This window comes from Rhinolophus sinicus, chromosome 3 (assembly GCF_057876585.1).
Source record: "Rhinolophus sinicus isolate RSI-liver-muscle chromosome 3, RSI-T2T, whole genome shotgun sequence".
Taxonomy (NCBI): Eukaryota; Metazoa; Chordata; class Mammalia; order Chiroptera; family Rhinolophidae; genus Rhinolophus; species Rhinolophus sinicus.
The window spans coordinates 157431169-157456124 of NC_142503.1; the positions used below are offsets into that span (position 1 = coordinate 157431169).

General features: G+C 41.3%; 2 protein-coding genes across 16 annotated transcripts in view; one reads left to right on the forward strand and one right to left on the reverse strand.

Annotated features, from left to right (window-relative positions):
• Positions 1-15140, reverse strand: part of MEGF11 (multiple EGF like domains 11) — a 368267-nt gene extending 353127 nt beyond the window's left edge. For 3 of the 13 annotated variants that reach the window (XR_012494704.2, XR_016020868.1, XM_074327543.2), the window contains exons 1-2: positions 14718-15130; positions 10796-10934 (exon numbers count right to left, since the gene is read on the reverse strand). The gene's annotated coding sequence lies outside the window, so the exon portion shown is untranslated. Of the gene's footprint in view, positions 1-10795; positions 10935-11980; positions 12118-14717 lie in introns of all 13 variants that reach the window. The other 10 variants (XM_074327542.2, XM_088797314.1, XM_088797311.1 and 7 more) reach the window with 9 other exon arrangements.
• DIS3L (DIS3 like exosome 3'-5' exoribonuclease) overlaps positions 14497-24956 on the forward strand; it is a 30800-nt gene continuing 20340 nt past the window's right edge. The window contains exons 1-3 of one of the 3 annotated variants that reach the window (XM_019725597.3): positions 14497-14778; positions 16129-16282; positions 23894-24022. In XM_019725597.3, the coding sequence (XP_019581156.3) occupies positions 14640-14778; positions 16129-16282; positions 23894-24022 (422 nt within the window). In that variant the 5' untranslated portion in view covers positions 14497-14639. Of the gene's footprint in view, positions 14779-15611; positions 16034-16128; positions 16283-23893; positions 24023-24956 lie in introns of those variants that run through there. The other 2 variants (XM_074327549.2, XM_074327548.2) reach the window with 2 other exon arrangements.

The window sequence follows — 24956 nt, forward strand, 5'->3', positions numbered from 1 at the left end:
AAAATGGTTAGGATGGTGAATTTTATCTTATGTGTACTTTACCACAATTTAAAATAAAATCTTCAGTGTGGAAAAAAGAGACTGCTGGCAAGTTAAGACTGGGAGCAAGGGAGACTCCAGTTATCTATTGCTACATAACACACTAACCCAAAACTTAGTGGCTGAAAACAATAACCATTTCATGATCTCGCATGATTCTGTGAGTCAACTGGGCTCAGCTGGATGGTTCTTCCGCTCTAGGAGATATCAATTTGGACTGCAGTCCTATGAGGGTACAATCGGCTGAAATGTCCACGACGCTCACTCACATGTCTGGGGGACAGTGAAATGGCTGGGTTCAGGTGGGACACTGACTGCTGGGCCACTCTCCTCCTTACTCCCCGCAGTCCCAGTCCCCTCTTCACATGGCCTCTCCACATGGTCTCTTCACTTAGTCTTTCCAACAAAGTAGCTGAGTTTCTTATAGGTTGCGCAGGGTTCCCCAAAGTACAAAAGGCTTCTTGATGCTTAGGCCAGAGATGCACAGCATGACATCTTCCACATTCTATTGATTAAAACGAGTCACAGACCAGCTGAGATTCAATGTTGTAGAACCACATGACTCTGGGAGGCCTGGTTCATTGGAGACCGTCTTTGGAGACTAGCCCTGTAGGATTGTTGCAGCAATCCAAGTGAGAAAAGACAAAGGCTTAGACCAGAATAACAGCAGTGGAGGTAATAAGAAACCATTGATCTGGAATATATTTTGAAGGTAGATTCAGTAAGGTTTGCTGATGGCTTAGCTATAGGGTAAGAGAAAAAAAGGAGAAAAGGATAAATCTAAATTTTTGGCCAAGGCAACTGAATAAGTGGTGGTATCACTAATCAGTCAGCAAAGTGTCACCAAGAGCAGTGGACTGGGAGCCTTGGGGTCAAATTCTGCCTCTTTTGTTTATTACCATATTATCTTGGTAATTATCAGTTTCTCTGGGCTTCTACTTCCTGATCTGGAAGACGTAGGTAATAATACCTGCTCACTCTACCTTGTAAGGTCATCATAGGATCACATGAAATCTTGTATGTAAAAGAAATTGCCTTGAGTTTGTTACAAATGTAGTAGTGGCCATAGGAAAACCACACACCTTGAAATCAGAAAATCTGGTTCCAGTTCCAGGTCCATCTTAGACTTGCTATAAGAACACGGGCGAGTCATTTAACCTTGTTTGTCTGTTTCCTTATAAAATCAAGCCATAAGATCTGCACTGCCTGTGCCAAAGCATTTTTGTGAGAATCAATCATAAGAACATGTAAAGCATTTTTGAAAAGGCATAAAATAGTAAATAGAAGGTATTATTATTGCATCACTAATTACAGATCCAATATCTAGGCTTGGGTAAAAAAAAAAAGCAACAATGACGGGGTGGAGTCTATAAAATCCCCCCTTTCTCATGTGACCCAGGGGTTCCAGGCTTGGCTTAAGGAACAGCCAGGGGAGAACACCATTAAGAGCTGCTGTAAAACACAACCCATAATTGCAAGTCAATCATACACATGGCAACAGAGTTGGTGAGTTATTCATAACAATGAATACAGATAACAAGCTCATATTTGTAGCACTTTGACTCTGAAACAAACTGTTTTGTTACTTGATTTTTTTTTAATGCACTGAAAATGCAAAAGGTGAAAGCAGTAGGTCACATCATGGAAGCAATGAAACAGCAGGAGTTGAGGGAAGAAAGGCCCAAATAAACATCTCTCTTTAAAGGTAAATGTGTGACATCTGGGGCCAAGCCAGGTTCTGGAATCCAGAGCAAGGATATTAAGACAAGAACTCCAATGTCCCCAGTGGCCACAAAGAGCCTCTGGCCTTTAAGATCTCATCTGAAAGACACACACACACACACACACACACACACACACACACACACACACACTAAACAGCCTGGTATTCAAATTACTCTATGCAGAAGAATAAAAACTCTGAACCAATGCTGCAAGGGTATGAACTTGTGTTCTAAGGGAGTGTATTTGGATGGTTTAAACACTAACCCGGCCCCTTTAGGCAGGGGAGCACATATATACTGAAAGGCATGGAAAGCAGTCATCACCTTTTCAAAAGAGTGTTTCTGTTTTCATTATCATTTAAGGCTGTAGTCAGTGTTGAACGATAATAAGAAACAGGCATGGGGGGAAAATGCACCCAAATCACAGGCATACACAATAAAAATGCTATTATAGACTTTTGTGAATATAAATAGTTTTTAAAATGAGGTTTCTAAGACTGGCATCTTAGACGCTACCTGAAAAAGAGTCATGTTTATATATTCCAACAGTTGCATCAGTCACCAGTCTCAGCTTTCTAGAACAAAGTGGACTGGGTAATTTTGGGGGAATAAATATCAATGCGGACTAGTGTGGGGCAAAGAAGGGAGATGCAGATGGAAGTGGAGAGAGCACAAAGGGCACGTGATGTCTAACGGGAAATTGAAGAGGACAAAGGAATAGGAAGAATAAAAAGGAATAAGGATGGACTTACTCAGAATCCTGTTAAACAATGCATCCTCAATTGTACCTAAGCACAGGCTGCACTTGGTAATTCTTGTCTTTGCATTTAGCAACAATCCCAAAGGGCTGGGGTACCAATTTCTTTGCTGCCGCCCATTCTGGTGAAGGCGTTGTGGTAATTAATGAATATTCAGCAGAAACATAATTATGTCACTGCTGGCATTTCCTTTAACAGTTACTCACCCCATATACACAGAAGCTCATAAACTTCAAGGGGGACTAGTTGAAAGGGGGTGGGGCCATTGGAACGCCGTTGTGAAGGTCAAAGCTCAAGGTGAGAAATATAAAGTAAGCATAAGGAAGGACTTTGACAGTTGGAGCAGTGAACCCTGGAAGCATAATCAAAAGAGCTTGTTGAATTTCAGAGGCGTGCGGCTTCCCAAAGATGGAGATAGAGACTAGAATAACTACTACACATCTTTCAAATCATTCAGCTACAAAACACTCAACCAGGCAAGGATGTGTGGTAGGTGGCCTGCTGGATCTGAGACTACTCCTGACTAGCAGCTGGAGGAGGCATGGATAGCTTACCGGTCTACCAAGTGAGTGTCAGCATCCACAATAGGTCCTGTCCTCTTAGGGATGTGGAGCACGTGGGTGTGAGTAAACAGATGGCCACGTGCAGGTAGAAACCACCATGGAGTGGTTGAGAATGCGGGACTGGTGCTGCACCATTGCATCTGGGTGCGCCATCGGGGCCTCAAAGCAGGACTCAAATCACTCTGCACTTCTTGCCATCTCCCAGTGGACCTCCCAGCACCCTTGGCTCTTTTAGCCCATGGCACCACTGTGGTCCTAGCTTCCAGCCTGAACCAGGAGTCGTCCCTCCACCATGCTGCTCTGCTCCTCGTCCTGCCCCTTCATTACAATCTATCTGCCCCCAAGTCCTTTCAGTCCCCAGTCTCTCCCATCTTTTCAAGCCCTTCTGCCTCTCCACGGTCAAGCCATTTCTCCTCTGCAGGAACTTCCCTCCCTCACTTCTTGCTTCCTCCAAACCATTTTGACATCACCTTCAGATTGATCCTTCAATACACTACTTGGATCATACCATTCCTCTGCTCAACAACGTTCCAGGGTTCCCCACTCCCTGTGCAACAAAGCCAAGGGTTGGGTATCCTGTCATTTAAGATCCTCCACACTCCTGCTGCCTTTCAACTTCTGACCTAACTTTCTGTTACGGGCAAAGCCATATTCCATTTTCCCACTGCCACGTGTCTTCTTGGCGTTTCACCTTCTGCTCTGCTTAGACTTAGTTGAGCCATTACCTCCATACTTGGCCATCCCCTGGCCTGAAATAATATTTCTCTTCCCTGAAGGTATAGACAGTACGTTTAGAGTCTCTAAGTGTATTTGACCATATACTTCCAAATACACCTTCATTTGGCAAATCATGGCTCGTTGCCTGTAGCATCTCATTTGTTTTGCATAACATTGCACTGTTATTTAATGTTATGCCTCTTTGTGTCTCCACTTCCTCATCAGACTGAAAGCTCCTCGGTCTGCAAGCACCATCCATCCATGTCTTAATATTTTTATGTGCCCTAGCCTAGTGCACTGAACAGAGTAGTTGCTCATTAAACACTTATCAATTTAGGAGGGGAAAACCTTAAGAACATTCTTCTCCACAGAGGTCTTGAAAGTCAGAAATCTGTTCTGGAAATTACAGAAAAGGACTGCCTTCCCAAAAGGCTCCAGCCCCAGTTGAGGCAATACTCCCGACGACCCACTTCCTCTCACCTCTATGACTCAACTTAAATTAAAAATTCAAGAGCTTCACTGGAAACACCCGCCAGGAGTCAACGCAGATCCCAGGGAGGAAACTCTGCCGAGGTCCCCAGTTCTAACCCAATAACGATGAGGTTAATTTTGGTTCATGACATATCAATCCATTGGTGTTAGGAAGACAAACTCTGGCCCCAGCGGAGCAAAAGCACGTTTGTGTCCCCGTGAGTGTACACACGCCCATCTGCACACAAACTCAGACAACATAATCATCCTCAGCAGAATGTTGAAACTTCATTCCCAAATAGCCTTTGGAATTGAATTTCTGATATCTGAGTGCATATATGGATATGCATTTTCCATTACTTGTTTAGGCAGACTATAAAACATCACTGAAGAGGAGTCACCAATTTATGAACTGGTTGCATGCTTCAGGTTCATTTGTTGGCTATTTGGAACTTAGAATGCATTTTTCCCTGGAAGCAAGAGTGCACACAAGCCCGCTTAACCCATAACGCACTGCACTATAATACCACAAAGCGATTTTTATTCTATTCATCAGGGGTTTGCAAACTCAAATGCCTCTAGTTTCCTGGTGGACAATGTAAATGAGGAGACTCATGTCAGCAAAATGCGGAATGATAAAGACTGTGTTGCACATGCCCCATCTAGAAGGAGCAGCCACTCCCAGCTCCAGCGATGGCTGCCACGGGAGAATGCAGGCCCAATGCGGCAGCTCAGGAGAAGCCAAAAATCAAAATTTTATGTGAAAATAGTTGGCAACTAAATTGAAAAAATTTTATACACAGTGCAGATGAAATAAGACACATCAGTGGGCTGAAATTGGCCCAGGCTTGTAACCTCCACTCAAGAACGGTGTTTCTTTGGGGAAAAAGCATTTTAGTTTCTACAAGTCAACACCAGGAAAGTGTCTTGCTCTTCTGGCGAGATGGGTGGCTCTTCCTGGGCACTAGTCCCACCCAGGGTAAGACTCTCCCTCGCACGAGAGAAGACTAATGTGTCCAGGGTTCTAAGAACCCACGGCTGATGCAGGGCCCCTGGCCTAAATCTAAGCCCCTGACCAGGCCCCATTGCTGAGTTTGACGATATGACCTTTCCACTTCGTTCTGACGGGTCAGGGTCACTTGTTAATAGGGTATATGTAAGTTAGGACCTGCCCTCGTTTGGCTTTTGTTGTGGTAGTTGTTATTATTGCTGTATTATTTTTGTCTGTTTGTTTTTTTCTGACTACAGATGTTACATAGGTTCACTATAGAAAATTTGGAAATTTTTCCCTCCTCGAAGTAATTGCTATTAATAATGATTTCTTTTTTTCAACCTTTTCCTTTCTAAGTGTTTTCACATTACACAAATGTGGTGGGTTGAATGATGCCCTCCTCCTCACCCCCCAAAAAACAATTATGTCCGCATCCTAATCTCTGAAACTTATGAATGGGACCTTATTTGGAAAAAGGGTCTTAAGGATCTTGAGATGAGATAATCCTGGATTATCCAGGTGGGTCCTAAATACAATGACAAATGTCCTTGCAAGAGACACACAGAAGAGGGGAAAGTAGAGTGACCATGGAGGCAGAAATTAGAGTAATGTGGTCACAAGTGAGGGAATGCTGACAGCCACCAGCGGGTGGAAGAGGCAAGGGATGAATTCTCCCCTAGAGCCGTCAGAAGGAGCCTGGTCATGGCAGATTTCAGACTTCTGGCTCCAGAACTCTCTCACAGTTGTGGTGAATGGTGTGGTGATTTGTTAAGGCAGTCCTAGGAAACTAACACAACAAGTACTACACGAATAAATGGTTGTGATTAATTCAAACAATACACGATCACGTAAAGTAAGAAGGGTGATAGTCCCCTACATGCCACACAGTCCCTCTATCCCCCATGAATTATAACTATTTGGTAACAAACCTTTTAGGCCCTTTCCTACGCACTTGACACACAAACACACACGTGCGTGCACACACAAATATAGTTATATTTTTTTTTATCTTTTAAAATCAGTGAGATCATGGTACTCTTCTACTTGCTTTTTTTTAAAACTCAGTATTTCTAGGGGATATTTGCATGTCTGTATATAAAGGTCTTTCTTATCCTTCTCATTGGCTGCTGTTATGTTCTATGAATATAGCCTATGTCATTGTTTTCACTGATTCTAAACTTACTGATGTAACAATATTACAATGATAAATCAAAGTACATTCTCTTCAACAACTGAAGTTATTTCCCCCTTTTCAATCTGCAGGTTAAAGTGTGTGTGTGTTGGGGATGTGTGTGTGTGTGTGTGTGTGTGTGTGTGTGTGTAAGTGTGTGTGTGTGATCTATTCACCAAATATTTCTGGCTCTCTGTCTTCTGCCCTTGGAATTGGGTATGACCACGTGACTTGCTTTGGCTAGTGATATGTGAGCAGAAGTCACTGTGTCATTTTCAGCTGGAAGCTTTAAAAGTGAGTACACAATTCGTCTAATTTTTTTCCCCTGCCAAGCAATTGCAGAAACACTGACAGGGAGCCTCCATCAACATAGGTCTCTTGGGAAGGATAACACAGGGCAGAAGGACATATGGTGTGAGCAAGAAATAAACCTTTGTTTCTTTAAACCACTGAGATTTGAGGGCTATTTGTTACTGCAGCATAACCCAGCCAATCATAACTGATTTTATATATATATGATGAGTACATCATATATATGATGTTATGTATCATATATATCTGTCTCATATATATAAATATAAATATATACACCCCCTATTCTTCTAAAATTGAAGAAAGCTTAAAACAAATAGCTTGAAAGAGAAAGTGGTTTATTACAGCCTACTCAGTATTAATCAACAATATGATTAACAATCCACTTTTATTTCCTATGTAGTCATTTATCCTTTTTACATTTTTTACTAAGATGATGAACTTAATGCCAGTGTAAATGAAACACCATGTTTTCAATATCACACTAGCCATAAAATAAATAAATATGTTTGGAGGGTATGTGGGTCGATGGCCCTGCTTTTAAGTCTATAAATGCCTCTATTCTCTGTCTGTCAGTGAGGCAATGGGTTTCAGGTAATTTTCTATACATTTGAAATATAGGCACTTTATGGGCTCAAAGAACAGCCCTTCTCTCAAGTTTCTGGACAGGGGGATTGGCAGGTGCTATTCGCTTTAGGGAGGGAGGAAGTGCTTTTCTCCGATGAATAGTGATGCCTCAAGCTGATTAAAGAACTTTGTTTGTAGAACGGGAAGAGGATCAAAATGCCTTCAGTACTCCAAGTCAGACAAGATAAGGCCTTGAAGGCGAAAATGGCAAATATAACAAGAGTCTCATAGTTTCAATGCAAGATATCAAAGATCCAAGCCTTTTATCTCCAGGAGAGAAGAATAGTTTTAAATGACATCTCTTAAAATATGAGATTTAATAGAAAAAATGTAAAGAAAACTCTCCCACCCACACACTACAATCAGAGACGTTTCCTTAATCATGGCTCTGACCCCATCACAATCCCACATGGAAGACAGGCAGCAAATACCAGCAGCCTCCCACTTTCCCAGGCTTGATATGGCACAAATCCCCTTGAGTCAGACACACAATAAAGGACGCCTATGATAATGATGACATTTTATATTTAAAATTCAAATCTTCAAAAAATGCCAGGATTTCCTATCACCTGTCACAGTGGGGTTTTAAGAAAGGATTCTAATCTGGGAGATACAGCAGCACTCCTCTTAGGTAGGAACTGAGGGGTGAGACAAAAGGAGATGTAGGTTCTTCCTACCCAGAAGAACCCCGAACCCCCAGACACACTGCCCTCTCTAAGTTGATCCTATGCTAGCAAAGGGAGCTAGACTCTATGCAGTGATTCCTGAGTAAATTCTGGGCCCAGTGGAAATCATTGCTACTTAAGATTAATAGAATGTGGGTTTGTATTGATGGAGTTTTCTCCCCCTTAGCTGGAAACAACCACGGCAGTATTATCTATCATTCATTCACTTTTGTTATAAACTCTAAATTACTAGCTTTGTTCTCTCATTTTTTTTTATAAACATCATTTATGCTGTCCTCAGATACTTAATAAATACCATCGTTTTAGATATAATTTATTGAGATCAAATGTTTACTATAAAATTATTATTGTAGTGCTATGGTCTGAATATTTGTGTCCTCCCAAAACTTGTATGTTGAAATCCTAACCCCAAAGGTGATAGTATTAGCAGGTGGGCCCTTTGGGAGGTATTTAAGTCATGAGGGTGGAACCTAGTGAATGGGATTAGTGCCTTATGAACAAGCTCCAGAGAGCTCCCTAGCCCCTTCTGCCACATCAGGATACAATAAGAAGTCTGTCCCCAGAAGACGGCCCTGAGCCAACCATGCTGGCACCCTGATCTCAGACTGCCAACCTCCAGAACTGTGAGAAATAAATTTCTGAAGTTTACAAGCTCCCCAGTCTGGGGCATTTGGTTAGAGCAGCCTGAATGGACTAAGACAGTTGGGCAGAATTCCTAGGTAACCTCCACGATTCCTGTGCCCTGGTGTATACTCACCTTCTCTAGATTATTCAAATGCTAATCTACATGCTGCTGTAAAGGGATTTTGCAGATGCAGTTAAATTCCCAAATCAGTTGACCTTAAAATAGATTATCCTCAGTGGGTCTAACCTAATCAGGTGAGACCCTAAAGAGATTGGGTTCTTCTGGTGAAAAGAGATTCAAAGTATGAGCGGTCATATGAAAGATCCATATGGGAAGGAACTATAAGGGGGGGCCTCTAGGAGCTTAGAGGAGTCCCTGCCTAACAGCCAGCAAGAGAGCAGGGGCCTCAGTCTACTATTGCAAGGAACTGAATTCTGCCATCAACCCTGCAAGCTTGAAATAAAACCCCAAGCTCCAGAAAGAAATCATCCAGCCGACACCTTGATTTCAGTGTTGTGAGACCCTGAGTAGAGAACCTAATTTGGCCATGCCCAGACTGCTGACCTATAGAAACTGAGATAATAAATGAGTGTGTTTCATGCTGCTAAGTTTGTAGTAATTTGGTATGCAGCAATAGAAATCTAATACAAGCAGATACAGTGTACTTGCTCAGGCCTAAAATGTAGAGAAAGTTAAGTAGAAGTGTAATTTTACCTTTCAGCCCTCATTCTTCTTCCTTGAAAACCAGATACAAAAGTATAGTTTAATATACATTTACTTTATTAAATAAAAGTTAAATTGAAAATTTAAATATTTTGTTTATATTCATCCCAAACCTGGAAGGTTTCGTAGAGGTTAGGATCATTGCTACGTACTCCTTTTTCTTCCATTTTTTCACAACTTTTCTATTGTAATTATAAGACTTTAAATTCATAGTCTACCATTTTAAGACATAAAATGGAATTCACTTTCCCAAATTCAAACATATGCAGTAATAATATAGTAAAATAAACAAGAAAACTCCTTGCAATACATCCATCCAATAAAATAACTATATACCATGACTTGTATTCCACTTGTAGTAAGAATCCGACAAGATGCGTGAACATTTAATTTCATCAAATAACATCAATACAGAAAAAATTAAATGATAAATAGTAATCTTTCTATTTTTGAATTATAAATGGCTATCCATATAACTGAATTGTCTACTAGTCTTATTCTTAAGGATTTTCAGTCTTATTCTTAAGACTTAATGGATTTTCTTTTTCTTTTTGTATTAATCAATGAAGCTTAGTTTCTAAGTAATTTTGGAGCATCTGAACCTTTGAGTTCTTTGAATTAATGTATTGTTTAATACTAAGGTTTTTTGTTTGCTTGTTTGTTTCGTCTCAAATAATTGGATGCATTTTAAGGGTAGTATGTAAAAGGCCACATTTCAGCTACTCAGATACTAGCACAGAAGGGAAGCAGCCTTACCCCCCAACCAAAAAAAAAAAAGAAAGAAAGAAAAGAAAAACAATGAACAGCGCCTCTTAGTGGTACAAGGGAAAAATTATTGGTAAATTAACTACAATAAAAATCTTGCGGAGATACAAACTGGTAAGTACAAAATAATTTTTAGAAAGAATTAAGCAGAACACTTTAGAGTAATCATTGCAAAGTGGATTATGGGGACCCACAGGGTGTTTAGAAAGCCAAAAGGGAGCGATTGTATCTGCTGGGAAAAGCGAAAATCAAGGATTAACAGCCTTTAACATATAGGAAATTAAATTATCCCTAATACAAGCAGCAAAGTAATCTCAGCAGCCCTTTGTCTTCCAGTGACTCTTCCACTGAGATGGAGCACAACTGAAAATAAGCTGATTTTTCAGATACATAGGATCATTTTATTCATTTACATGACCCTTTAGAATCACTGACTCGTTAACACAGCCAGCAACATCTGTGAAGTTAGCTGTGTTTTATAGTGGAAATCACTGAGGCTCAGGAAATTTAAAATGTAGTAGCAGTCAATATTTGAATGGCATTGTTTCCAGATCCCTAACCCTAAAATAACTGGGCTCATCCATGGTCCATTGAATGGACTGTACCCCCATTCTGTAACTCACCATTTACGAGCTGAAAGGTGGAATTGCTGAGTCATTACTGCCTGGGCTCTGCAGTCAAACCGCCCGCGGTCCAAGTCTGGCTTTGCCATACATTCAGTGTGTGGCCTGTGTCTCAATCCTTCTGTACTTGTTTTCTCACCTGTGAAATGTAGTTGGTAACAGCATCACAGTCAAGGCATTGTTTTGAGGATAAGAAAACACAAGAAAAGTGCTTAGAGCAATGACTGGCACCTGTAAAACTTGACAAACATTAGCTGTAATTAGCTGATACTGCATAGATTGATAAGCCCTTTGAAAAGCTGCAAATTTGGGGTTATATTTAATGACATCTAGGATGCATACCAGCTTCAACAATGGTAAATTACTTGGGAGAAGTAGATTTCGGATGCAAGCTGAACTTCAACGTTTTTACCCGGCATACTTCAGTATTGTTGGAATTTGTCGCAACAAGCATGTTGTGCTATTGTAATTTTAAATAGATAAATCAAAAGACAGACTATTTCAAAGCCTACTTCAGTAATCCACTCTAGCCCTTGGAGCTCATCTTCCAGAATTCCTTTTATACATTTAACCTTCTTGTCCTCTTAGCCCTTTGTAAAGATGCCCTACCCTCTCTAGGCTAACCTTTTGATGAGACTATTTGATTGTAATCCAGTGGTTGCTGATGTCTGCATTCGCAGAGCACATCTGCAAAAGGCATGCAAATGCTACAGACTCCTGCAATGTAAGCACGCTGGTGCTCAGCCTTAAGAGGACCGCAGTCATGCACCAGGGAAACCGAGCCACCATTGCGATTTCCATCAGCACGAGAGTGCTGAAAGCTGTCGCAGCATTCTGCTATCAGGGAACCAGGCTGTCCATCTGCACTTGACAAGAAAAGGGAAACATGAAGAGAAGCAAGCCGCCAAGCATCCTTCCCAGTGTGGCACTGCTGTGTCACCGTAGCAAGAACCAAACCAGAGTACCTAAGACCACTGCTGCTCTCCCACTTCCTAAAGGACTGTACAATTTAGAACTGCTGTAGAATCCTTGAGCAGCTTCATTTCTTCCAGACATTTAGTATCTAGTGAGGGATCGTTTTGAACAAATGAGTAACTCTTCAGCCTTTAATCTCCTCTGTAAAGTGGATGTGTATTAGCTAGGATAATTCTAAGCTGCTATAACAAAAGTTGATTTCTCCCTTACAATAATCCCCTGTGATGCTCCTGGGTGGGGGAGGCAGGGCTCTGCACAGTTCTTCTGGAACCCATGTTGACGGTGGTGGAAAAGGGTCTGCTGTCTTCAGTGCTGGCTTTCAAGATCCCCTGGGCTTTGGCATCTAGCTGGTGGAACGGGAAAGAGGAGCGCATTCATGGGAGGTTTTTATGGGTCAGTCCTGGAAATGGTGTCATTACATTCTGTGGCCACTATATGCATGGGAAATGTGGTTCATCTGTGTACCCAGAGAAGAGGACATGGATTTGGTGAACAAAGAGCCAGCCTTTGCCACAAAAACCCACATACTTACCTTGAAGGATTGCAATATGGATTAAAGATGATAGGGTGATATATGCTTGGCTTATTGGCTATTGGGGAGGCGGGTGAGGATGTAAAAAGAGGTGAGCAGTAAAATGTCCAAGAGACTGGATAGTGGGCTGAGCTGGAGTAGTCCCAGCCACAAGGGTTAAGGTGATGGCAGAGCAGACTAAGGGGTGTGAGTTGAAGGCATTCAAGTAGTCACTAATGCTGCCACTCTGCCTTTGAGTGTATGGTCATGTGATTAGTTCCCACCAATAGGTAGAGGTGACATGTATCACTTTCTTCCAGTCTGAGCTATTAACTGCTGGGGTAAGGCTGTCTAAAGGGTTTTTTTCCCTCTGCCAAAGAATAGCAAACAGTATTCCAGAGAGGACTGTCTCCATCAGCCTTAGTCCTGGAGAACAATACAGAGTGGAGCCTCTAGGCACCCACATATCTTGTTTTAAGTCACTAGGGTGTTTGAAGTAGTATATTACTGCAGCATAACCTAGTTTATTCTGACTGATTTAGAAATCTTTTTTTCAGGCAAGATGCATCAGATGGTCGGTGAACACACAAACCAACAAAAAGGCATTCTTGTCCATTTTATATCATCAGTTCCAAGAACTAAGGGATCATGCTTTTAAGAACATAAATTGTACACCATTGCCTCAATGCAAGCAAAAGAAGTGCTTGATGAGCCTTGGATTATTTTAAATACTGATAAAAATCAACTTTCAATACAGCGCCAGACACACTCTCTTCCTTAAAAGATCATTAGTCTGAATTTAGAGAAAGTTTAAAGCTACAAAATGCCAACGAGAGATGTTAAGGATATAAAATCAGAAGTAAAAGAAAAATGAAAATGGGAGAGCTTTGGAGGGAACTGTGGGCAGCAGCTGTCAGAAGCATTTTTATGTGGGGGACAAATGTGGCTACTTGCCTGTCCTCTGGAATCTCTAGAACTGACTTCCTGAGTCAGGGAGGGCCTCCTGCACTGCTGGTGGCTTTATGGGGCCTCCTAGGGCTGTGGTCTGTGAACCAGCACTGTAATGTTTTCCTAACTTGTGCAATTCCATCTCAGATCTCACTCCCATTATCCCACACTGCAGATAACTTGACATAAAAATACAAGTAAGGAACCACGACTCTTTTTAATACGTCCCCCTAGAGTAAAAGTAAGTGATCCGACTCAACACCCTACTTCTGCTCACTTCGGCATAATAGGAAGCTCCCATGTTCCAGCCAGCTGGTCGAGCTGCCTGAACTAGAGCTCAGCAAGCTGACTATAAACTCCTCAGCTACAAGAGTTATATTTTATTCATCGATGAATAGCACGGTAATTAGTTAAGAGCCTACTTCGGATTCAGCCAGATTCTGGCTTGAATATTGATTCCACCACTTAATAGTTGGGTAACTTTGGCCACTTAACCTCCCTAATCCTGTTTCATCGCCTGTAAAATGGGGATAATAATGCCCAACTCCACTGACTTGTGGAAATTAAATGTGACACTTGTATATAAAGCTTCAGGGGCGGCTCAAGTCTTTGTTGAGAGCTGGGAAGAACACTGGCCCCTTTCCAGCCAAGGGTGTGTGACCTCAGAGGAGACTGTGTGTGAGCCTCCATCAAATTTCAAGGAAAATTCTTTTGCCAGAAGCTGCAGTGCTACGAAGTTAGGGTTAAATAGACAGTGTTTACCTTAAGGGAATGCATTGGTTTTCATTCTCTCTGCATTGTTTGAATTTTTACATGGATTAAAAATATATGAAATTAAAAATGAATACAACTTTCTGAAGAGAAAAAATGTTGGGCTGGAAGGGTTGCGGACTTATTTGCCGAATCTTTTAGCTCTTTCAGGGACAGCAAGAGCAACGAACAGAGAACACTAATTACCCATATTAATATGGTTGCCCATTCCCATATGGACCCGGGGGTAGAAACAAAGTATAATAATTCTCTATAGTTGCGCCAAATCTTTTTTCACAAAACTTGAAACTAGCTTCCATATAGTATCTTATCTCCGATGAAATCTTTTGCCCCTCTCATCCCTACCCCCAGGCAATTGTGGAAAGGGGAGAAACTGAGGCAGGGTGGGGGAAGTCGGCCAGGGCCGGGCAGGACCACCCCTCCCGCGGGCCACTTCCAGCCTTCAACCCCGGGCACTTTCCGGCGGCTGCCGGGAGAGCCGTGAGCCGCGCGAGGACCAGGCCCGCCCGGCCGAGGGGGCGGGCCCGAAGCCGCGGCCTCGCCTCCCTCCCCGCGCCGCGCGGCGCTAGCTGCTTCCCGGCCGCCCGCTCCGGACGGCCTCGCGGGCCCCGGAGCCCTGCTGGGCCGAGCGCCGCCACCATGCTGCAGAAGCGGGAGAAGGTGCTGCTTCTGAAGACCTTCCAGGGCCGGACACTGCGCATCGTGCGAGAGCATTACCTGCGGCCCAGCGTGCCCTGCAACAGTTCGCTCTGCTCGCAGCCCGCCGCCTGCATCAACGGTCAGGGCCCCGGCGGGAGCGAGGGCGGCCGGGGCGGGAACGAGAGCAGGCCAGGCCGGGCGGGAACAAGGAGACCCGAGGCCGGTTGCGAGGGGAGCCAGGCCGGAAGGAGCGAGCGCGGCGGGGCGGGGGTCGCGTGTCCTTTGAGGCCGCGGAAGCACCGAGTCCGAGGCCCCCGGGCCTCTCACCGCCCCCTGGCGTCACCTTCGTTACGCTGCGGGTTGGGAGCGAGAGGCGGCGGCCCCAGAGCCGCAGAGATGGCGGTGGTTGGCTGCTTCTGGGCCTCTCCGTGCGGAACTCCCCGCCTGCTGTGCCCCCTGAAATGGCAGGGCCCAGAGACAGGCGCCCCCCACAGCCCAGAGGCCGGGTGATTTGGGCTTATGCGAGGGGCCAGGGCGCAGGAAACTGCCCCTTCCTGTCGTGTGTGGTGAAATGGGGAGGACCTGAGCAGTTGGCCCTTCAGTGGGAGGCGGAAGGCAACCCAGTGGCATGAGCGCGGGAGACCTGCTGCTGCTGCTGCTCATTTTACATTTCTTTGCTCCCCACAAATTATCTGACTTGCCAGCACCGATACATCTGGCATTTATCCAAAGGATTTGTGAATTATGTGGGTCATTGTACAGGAAGGTCATGGGAAAACTGGATTGGGGACTGCTGTGCGCTAGACCTTACCCCACTTGGTTTCTAGGCTGCAAGGGTGGTCCATTGAACAAAGATTATTGGTTCTCTTCCCTCTGCAGGGAGATAAGCGTGCTGGGCCTTTTCAGCGAATATGTGGAATCCTCAGCTTGGTTAAGGGTTGATGGTTAAGGCGAATCTTTCAGTTACTGTTTGGCTGACCCACTCCATGACGGGCTGGGTGGAAATCTTAACAATGCCCTTGTTTGCATTGAACAACTTTTCTGGTCAATTCTGGAGACTGCTGAGCATGTTCATAAACTTGAGACAGTACCGACTTGAAATTGCTGGGCAGAAACAAGTGGTTAACATGTATGTTTTAAGGTGCCCCATTTGAATGTGCGTGTATGTCAGTAAGTTAACACAGAAATATTCAGGTTGTGCTGAAGATGTGTTGTTTGTTTTTTAAAAAATCAGTCATCTCCTGCTCCACTGGCAGCACCATAAACCACGTTGAGCCTTTATTTATCACAGCCTCAGAAAAATGAAGGTGCTGAATTTACCTGAACTTTGGGCCTCTACCAAAGTAGATTTGTCTTGTCTTGTCGTTTAAAAACTTCACGGTGCAGTTAAGATTGTAAGTTATTTTGCACAGGGGGACACCATAACATTGAAATAATAAACCAGGTTTGCAAATGTATCTAATCTTTTGCGTTTTGATTTATGCTTCAGATGGGAAACTCTTGTCTAGTGATGTGACTCATTACATGATCCCAGATTGGAAAGTTGTTCAAGATTACTTTGAGATCCTTGAGTTTCCTGAATTGAAGGGAATTATATTCATGCAGACGGCTTGTCAAGCTGTGCAGCATCAAAGAGGCCGGAGGTATCTGTTTTGCATTATTTATTAATGTAGATATCCCCTTCCCCTTTAGAAACACTCCTTTGTTGTAGGGGGAGGGGAGGAATTTATTCTTTAATCATAAAGTATTTTTTAAACTAATTTAGTATTCTCTTTGCTAGTAGGAATGCAGTAACATTATTTTATATTTCTGCTTCAACATCTGGCCAAAAGATCTGACTGTAGATCAATAAACTGCAGTGTCCCCAGTATGTGGGTATTGAAGATTCTTGGCTTTAGGTTTGCATTTTACAGCAGAGTTATTGCTTATTTCTTGTTGCTATTGCATATTATTTAATCTTCTTATTTATAGATATATTGTTTCAGAAGCTTACTTTTTTTTCCCCTTGGGAAAAAGAGAGTACTTTATTTTTAAATTTTAGACTCCTTTATTGTGGATACAAATTGTATTTGTAGTGATTTATTCAATGAAACCAGATATCACTTGTTTTATTTTTAGGTTACAAGTATTACTACCAACCATAGTAATTGTGTTTGCTAAACAAAGGATTTTTTGGATTGAAATCAGTATAAAATGCTTACCTTGTACCTTTTAAACAAATACTCTAAAAATTGGTTTTGTTTCATTTAACATTGGGAGAGATTTATGATTTGAACTTGAAGACTCATGCTGTATGGAAACAACATGCAGTATTAGAATTATGTATCCAAACTCTTACCACCCCAAGTTATTTAAAAAGCAGCAACTATGAGTTTATTCTTTTTTAAATCTTGTAGTTTCTTTAGACCTTGGTAGTAAAAGATGAAGTGTGTTTATTTGTATATGAAAATGATAAGTTGTCCTTATTATACGCCCAGTTCAAAAAAAATGTGCATTAACTAGATTGTGCAGGTTTTTCAGATAGAATATTTTTAAATGAGCTTGAAGTTGATTTTGTTCAGACACAAAGATATTGATGTTTATACACATCCAGGTTTAAATGATGCTCCAGGTGTCGTATTTCATTTCTGCTACTAAAATCAATTTGTTTTTATCATTCAGATTGCTAACATACTGCAGAGCCTTTTCAACTTCTGTTTTCTAAAATATTTTTAATATTAAGGATTGTTTTAAAAACCAATTCCTGGGACATTCAAAAGCAAAGAATTGAAATTTAAATGTCTTTTCTCCTGAACATTTCAAAGTAGTTAACTTGATGAAAAACTATTGGTTTTCCATTGCTTTACCATGTCTCCGAATACACTAAATGTGAAAACAAAAGATGAGGGGTTATAAAATAGGCCCATATGATAACACCCTGGTTTTTCCATGTAAGTACTTTTTGAGCCCCTCGTTCCAGGCCTTCTGGAACTACAAACAAGTTTTAGTCCCTCTCTCAACAAACCTGTTTATCTTGTTGGGGATAGATGCAAGAAGCAAGAAGGTAATTACAACACACCTTAAGACACATGCAGGATAATTTAACGTGGACTATGCAAAGTGCAGAAGTAAATACGGGGTGTGGGAATTCGGCCAGAAAGACCTAAGCCCTCTGAAGGAATTAGGTTTGAGACTGGTGTTAAAGCAGGGATAATGAACATGATTGATGGAGAGGAAGAAGAGGCAGGAAAGGAATCAGCAAGTTTGGGACTTGGTGCTTTATCTGTAAAGCAACCAGCTGGTGTATTCAGGTTGAAACAGCTAAATGACCAAAATGGCCTAATCCCTAGAAAGAGCCATATATTGAAAGTTAACTTCAGAATTGATGATAGCCTTTGAATACACCTAGATTTGCTTTATTAATTTGGCCTTCATTGTTCAGTATATTTAAGTCATTTGATTTTTTTATGTGTAACCAAGTATGGCCTAGCAGAAGCTGGTAGTGTTTTGCTTCATTTTACATTGGGGAACGTTTTGTTTTCTAGTTCTTCCTTGGAGATTTTTGAGACGCTAGTAAGTAATTCATTCTGTTTGATATGCTTTTTAGAAACATTATTGTTAGGAAAGCTTTGTCAGTTAAAAAAAACCTGTTCTGGTCTACTGTCTGGTATAAAGATGCCTTGTTTTCTCCTGTGACGCCTTCCTGAATTCCTTTGATGTAGCTTCAGAGTCTTAACACTTTGTGCCTCAGTTTCTCAATACATAAGATAGAGATCATAGAATATCATTGTTGGAGAGGATCTAAGAGGCCAATATGATCTAAGTCCCCATCCAATACATCAGTGTTATTCAAAATGAGTAATGTTACCGACTTTGTTTCCAAAAGAAAAAAATTCTCATGAACACCTAGTGTTACTTTAAATTATTTTATTGTATTGTTACATAAATACATTTAAACATAAGTCAAGCTGTAAGCCCTCATGCTTAAGTACTTAATTCAACCCTAAATCCAAATCAAATCTTCAAATTAAATAAACAAAGCTACAAAATCAGAAAACTACAAATGAACATTAATTTAATGTGACAGATGACATTGTTTTACTGAAACGAAATTATCAGAGTTGGGTTTAACAATAGAAAGACAGCTCTAATCCGGTTCTATACTTAATATGATTTTATATTTTGATTTCAATAATATTAATGCAGAAAATGGCCTTCTCATAAGTATATTGTACAAAACAGTATGAAAAATGTCAAACTTTTGCTTGTTCAGGATAATCACATTCTGCCATCTAACGATCCTCAAATGCTTATTTAAGGAGGGTCACTTGATAATTCGGTAAGGCTGTCTTGTCAACTACATTCATTCCTGTATTCCGGTGTTCATTTTTTTATTCACCAATATTTATTAAGAAATTACCTATGCCAAAAACAGCTAGCACTGAGGATACAGTAATGAACAAAAGCAGACGTGGTCTTGAGGGGTAGATAGGCAATAATCAAGTAATCACACAAACACGTGAAGAACTACAGCTGTGACAAAATGCGCTGAAGCACAGGCCTGAGGCTCCAGGAGACCCCAATCTAGTCAGAGAGCCGGGAAAGGCTTTCCTGAGGGCCATGCAACCAGGCAAAGAAAAAACAGCTCAAGGAACTGATAGAAAGCCCTGGATTGGACGGTAAACCTCATGGACCTCAGGGATGTTGGTGAAGGGTTTTAACATGATCAGATTGCTGTTTTAATATGATTACTGGCCCAGTGGAAAAGAGGCATGGAGAAAAGAAGACAAGAGACTATTTATTGCTTTAGTTCGGATGAGATGTTGGTAGTTTAGAAGTGGAGAGAACTAGACATTCCTAAGAGCTATTTAGTAGGTAAAATATGTAGAACTTCCTCAGTATGTGACCAAGAGAACTGAAAACATATCCACACAAAAACTTCTATATGAATGTTCATGGCAGCTCTATTCGTAATGGCCCCAAAATGGAGAAAAAAACAAATGCCCATCAACTGATAATGGCTACACAAAATGTGATTTATCCACATAAGAAAATATTAATTCAGCCATAAAAAGGGATGAAGTTCTGATACATGTTACAACATACTCGTAGATGAACCTTAAGTATTACGCTAAGTGAAAGAAGCCAGCCACACAAAAAAGTTGTATAGTGTATGATTCGATTTCTATGAAATGCCCTGAATAAGTAAATCCAAGAGACAGAAAGTAGATTAGTTACATTGCCAGGGGCTGGGGGTCGGGGGAAATGGGGAATGACTGCTTAATGGGTATATGTTTCTTTTGGGGGTGATGAAATGTTCTGGAATTAGATAGTGGTGATGGTTGCATAACTCTGTGACTATACTAAAAACTATTGAATTGTACATTTAAAAGGGTGAATTTTATGGTACGTGAATTATATCTCAATAAAGCTGTTACTTTAAAAAATCTGTAGAACTTAGTAATGGATTTAGATAAATGAGGTGAGGGAGAAGGTGGTGTCAAGGATAACACTCAGGTTTCTGTCTTAAGTGAATAGAGAGAGGTTGCCCTGGAAGGTCCAAGGGGGAGAGGGTACATGGAGGTCCTGAATTTGAGGTGTCTGAGGCTTCCAAACAGGCAGGCACGGCCCCCAGATGGTATTGCAGTTAGAAGGTGGCCACTCAGCTGGTCCAAAATATACTCCATTAGAAATGTTTTAAGAATATTACCTAATATAAATGGAAACATGAACTTAAAATTCTTGTAGAAAACTCAAGGACCTCTGAGAGTAAGTCTTGGAGACCCAGGATTCTGGGAAAACTGGATGAAGAAACGCAACATTGAGTAGAGAACTCATTTCCCCACTGGTTGTGGGACACCCACTTCTAATCCCCAAAGAGTATAGTCAGCAGAGGGAAAGAAAGGGTGTTGCATCTGTAAGTAAGATCACCATTGAATAAAAGTAGTAAAAAAAATCAATCTAAAGAAGGTAAGTTCAGCTATCCCGCTAAGAAATTGTTTGAAAGGTTTTGATAATAGAGATTTGGAAAACACTAAAGCCAGTCCAGGAAAACTAGGGTTTTTCTATAAGACTGGAATTTAAAAAACTGAAGATAATTTGATTGTATTTGACTTTCTGAAACTACTATTTTCCTATCATTCAGCCCAAACTTGTTCGAGACACTGCAGTGTTCTTTGCTGGCTCCATGCAGGAACTCACATATTTAATTCCATCCTATGCACCACTAACCCTGACTAGCAAAAAATATGACTGTATTGTATGTGTGTGCTATTAAATTATAATTATAAGCCCACATGCCTACAAGAAAACCCAACTGTCACACTCAGAGTGATTCACTGTTTGTTTCCGGCTTTTTCCATTAATATTCTTGTGCCATTTGTTCATTTGTTTCATCTGGCTGATAGGTAACTCACAAATGAAAGCACACACTAAAAGTCTAAGGAAAATATACGGGAGTGAAACTTAAAATTGAGAAAATTATTTTTAATTTATTTTTCGAAACATTGGGAAGAATTGTCATTACTCTCAGTTGGTGCTAAAACCCCTGGGCAGGCCTGTAGACATCAGCATTTGGGAAGGACAGGATGCAGGAATACTCAGGTCTAAAGTGCAGGTGCAATAACAAATGCAATAGTGTGTATGAAGCCTAGCAAAAGAGTAACAATTATGAAAATGTCAGAGTTTGTTCCGAGACATTATCATCTTGTATTTGGATTACTGTTGTCACAAAGGGTTGTGAGTTTATTTATTCATTTGGAAAACGTTTATTGAGCATCTTCTGTGGATTAAATTCTGAAGCTACAAAGATGGACCATACTGTCCGCTGTCTTGAACATCTGTCCCCTCTTTCCTCCCTTAGGCCCTTGTCTGCCTAACTTTCATTCATCCTGCAGGATTCCGGTGCTGCCTCCTCCCACTTTCCCCCTCCCTCCCATGATCTGGTCACACGCTACACTTGGCCTTTCAGGGCACTTATCCCACTGAAATGGATGGTTGTTTTTTTGTTTTGTTTTGTTTTACCAATTAGTATAGCTGTTTTTAAAAATTGTGGTAAAATATGTATAACACAATGTTTACTATTTTAAAGTGTACAGTTCAGTGACATTGAGTACATTCACATTGTTTGCAACCAATGTCCAGAACTTTTTTTCATCTTCTCAAACTGAAACGCTACATCCATTAAACACTAGCTTTCTATTCCTCCCTCCGCCATCCCCTGGCAACCACCATTCTATTTTCTGTCTCTATGTATTTGACTACTCCAGGAAACTCATGTAAGTGGAATCATACTGTATTTATCCTTTTGTGACTGGCTTATTTCACTCAGCATAATGTCAAGTTCGTCCATGTTATAGCATGTATCAGAATTTCCTTTTTAAGGCTGAATGATACTCCATGGTATGTATACACCACATTTCGTTTATCCATTGATCTGTGGATTAACACTTAGGTTGCTTCCCCATTTTGGCTATTGTGAATAATGCTGCCTGAACATGGGTGTACAGTTATCTTTTTTGAGACCCTGCTTTCAATTCTTTGGAGTCTATACCCAGGAGTGGGATTGCTGGGTCATATGATAGTTCCAGTGTTTATTTTTTTGAGGACTGGATGGTCCTGTTGTGTTTACCATGAGAAGACTGCTGCAGACGAAGGGCAGCTGTGGGGTGTCTAGGTAGTGGCCCCTGAGAGCAGTCAGTAGAGCAGAAGCCCTGGCACAGAGAAGGAGTGCAGCAAAAATGTGCTGGGAAGGAAGTTCGGTACGGGAGGTAATGTATAAACACATAACTGCACTAAACTCGGGTGCTTTATTAGGGCTATATAAAATGTGATAGTAGATAAAGGGAGGAAAAACTTTGGAGGATAAGATCGGGGAAAATGAGCAATATTTTTTCAGTGTTTTCTCTGAAATAATAAATTACAGATGGTTATGAAGCCTCTCCTAAAATATTTTTTATCGCTTAACAAATAAGTGCTCGTTTGTTAGCAAAAATTCATGCATGACAGAAATGTGTAAAGCAGAAAGTCTTTGCCTTGCCACTCTGCAGGGACGATCACTGTTAACAGGATGATGTAGACTCTTCTCTGCATATTCTAAGAGGTTTCAAAAAATGATTTTAAGTGTATCTGTGTGAACATGGGAAAATCACTGATTTAATATGTTCTAGGCATTTGGTGGTATGGCAGCTTTTGTTTGCACAAGTGAGATTCTGCTAAGGAACGCTGCCATTCACAGAAATGAAACTGAATCCCTTTGTTTGTTAGGAAATGTTATAAGTTGCTATTACTTGATGATTCTTTTTAAGATGACTCAAAATTAGAAGTACTGATGAAATAAAATCAGTGTTTCTTGTTTTCTATTGAAGTGTTGAGCCCACACAGATGACGATGGTTAGCGTTTATTTGGAAAGGATAAGTTGGAGAGTTCTGCCTTTGCTTTACTGAAAAGACTAATTTTTAAAAAATCCATGGTGGCAAGTTGGTGGTATGAATGGAAGGGCACACGTTTTATTTTATTAAATGCCGGTGATCTACTATGAATAATTTATGTGTTAATTTAACATCTGGTTCAATATCAATCCATTTGTAAGTAAACAGTTGACCTCCTTTAAAAAAAACCATGGATGTTATGTAGTTCATGTTACCTACACTATTAAAAAGCACCTTATTAGAAACTGACCAGTATGACACTTCATATTTGATTTGTGACTTTGGCTAGCATTCTTGGAAGGATCTCCTGGTGGGAAACCTTAAAACTCCGTTAGTTCTCTGAGAGATGAAGCTAGCCCTCATTCATGTAAATGAGATGGCTGCATAAATAAAATCTACAGATAAATCCCCAAACTTATTTACATGTCCTTTTCTAGGGCTGCCAGCAAAAAGTACTTAATGCCTAATGCTCTTTATAGAACAGAGTGAGGTACAAAAATAAAATGCTCAAGTCTGCTTGCTTCTATGTCCTCTGTGAGCCTTTGAAGTGGGGGCTACGTGGGGCAGCGCCGCATAAGTACGTAATAAATGGCCAGTGGTCTCGGAAGAGGAAGGGAGTTGGGCTGATCCACAAACTAATTAACGAGGCCCTGCCCAGGCAGAATTGAGAAACAGCCGCCCAATGGTACTGTGCACATTAAGGCCAAATAGTAAATAAATGTTTCTCGAGTTTTAAGTAATCGATCTTTTGCTCTAAAATACCTCATCATTTTTAATTCTTAGCAAGAGCTGGCAGTAGATGAGTACCTGCTATGTTAGATTTATTTTTCTCCTCTGTGTGACAGACAGTATAACAAATTGCGAAACCTCCTGAAGGATGCGCGTCACGACTGCGTTCCCTTTGCTAATGAATTCCTGCAGGACTGCTATCTCCCTCGGGAACAAGGAGAATCCATGGAAAAGTGGCAAACCAGGTATGGCACGGAATTGCTGTGAGTTTGCACATGATCGTCTTCTGTAGATTTCTTCGTCATTGGCTGTTTGGAGGTTAACGTAAGTGGTATGCTAAACTCAACAATTACTTCTGGAACCATGAGTAATAGTGAAATGCTTAAGCTGTTAATATTTTAGATATGTCGTTGAGTGCATGACTGATATATTTTAGAAATGGTTCTTAGGGAGACATTGGTACCCAGAGTAAGTTTGCTCCAGACCCTAATGGCTAGCAGGATCATCCCAGTGGTCCAGAAGTCATAAATTTAATGCTTGGGGGTCCTACTTTTAAGCTAAGATCATCTCAATTTTTCTGATACAGGTTGCTGCTAATATCCCAACTAGTCTTATTAAACGGAAACTGTTAGGTTCATTCTGGTAGAGCTGTTTTAGGAAGAGCAGTGTCATAGTTTAGATCCACCTAAAAGCAGAGCCTGAAGCAAGGACTTGGTGTGGGTTGTTTCTATCGAGGTGGTTCCCAGAAGCAGGAGTGAGGAAGTGGAGAGAGAGGAACAGCGAAGGAGGGAAAGCAGAAAAGGATGTGTGACTGCTGCTATGAACCTTGAGAAGCCGTGTAGAGTGCGCCTAAAAAGTCACCTCAACGGGCAGGCTAGGGCATTTAGTCAATCTCCCCTGTAGCTGAGGGTCATTCCCCAGGGATGTTAACTCCACTCAGTGGGCCCTTGAGAGGGGAATGGAACTACCCACCCAATTGCAGCTAAAGTCAGAGGTAGGTATAGGACACTTCCGGAGAGGGCAAAAGAGACCTTAAACTTTAAAATATCCATATAAAATATTTAAATCTTCTTTTTCCTTGTAGTTCTTTATCTCTATGGCCATTAAATATTTAAATTCTCTAATGCAAAATAAGCACTGATATCTACCGAGTCCTTACGTATAGTCCCCCAGTTCCCC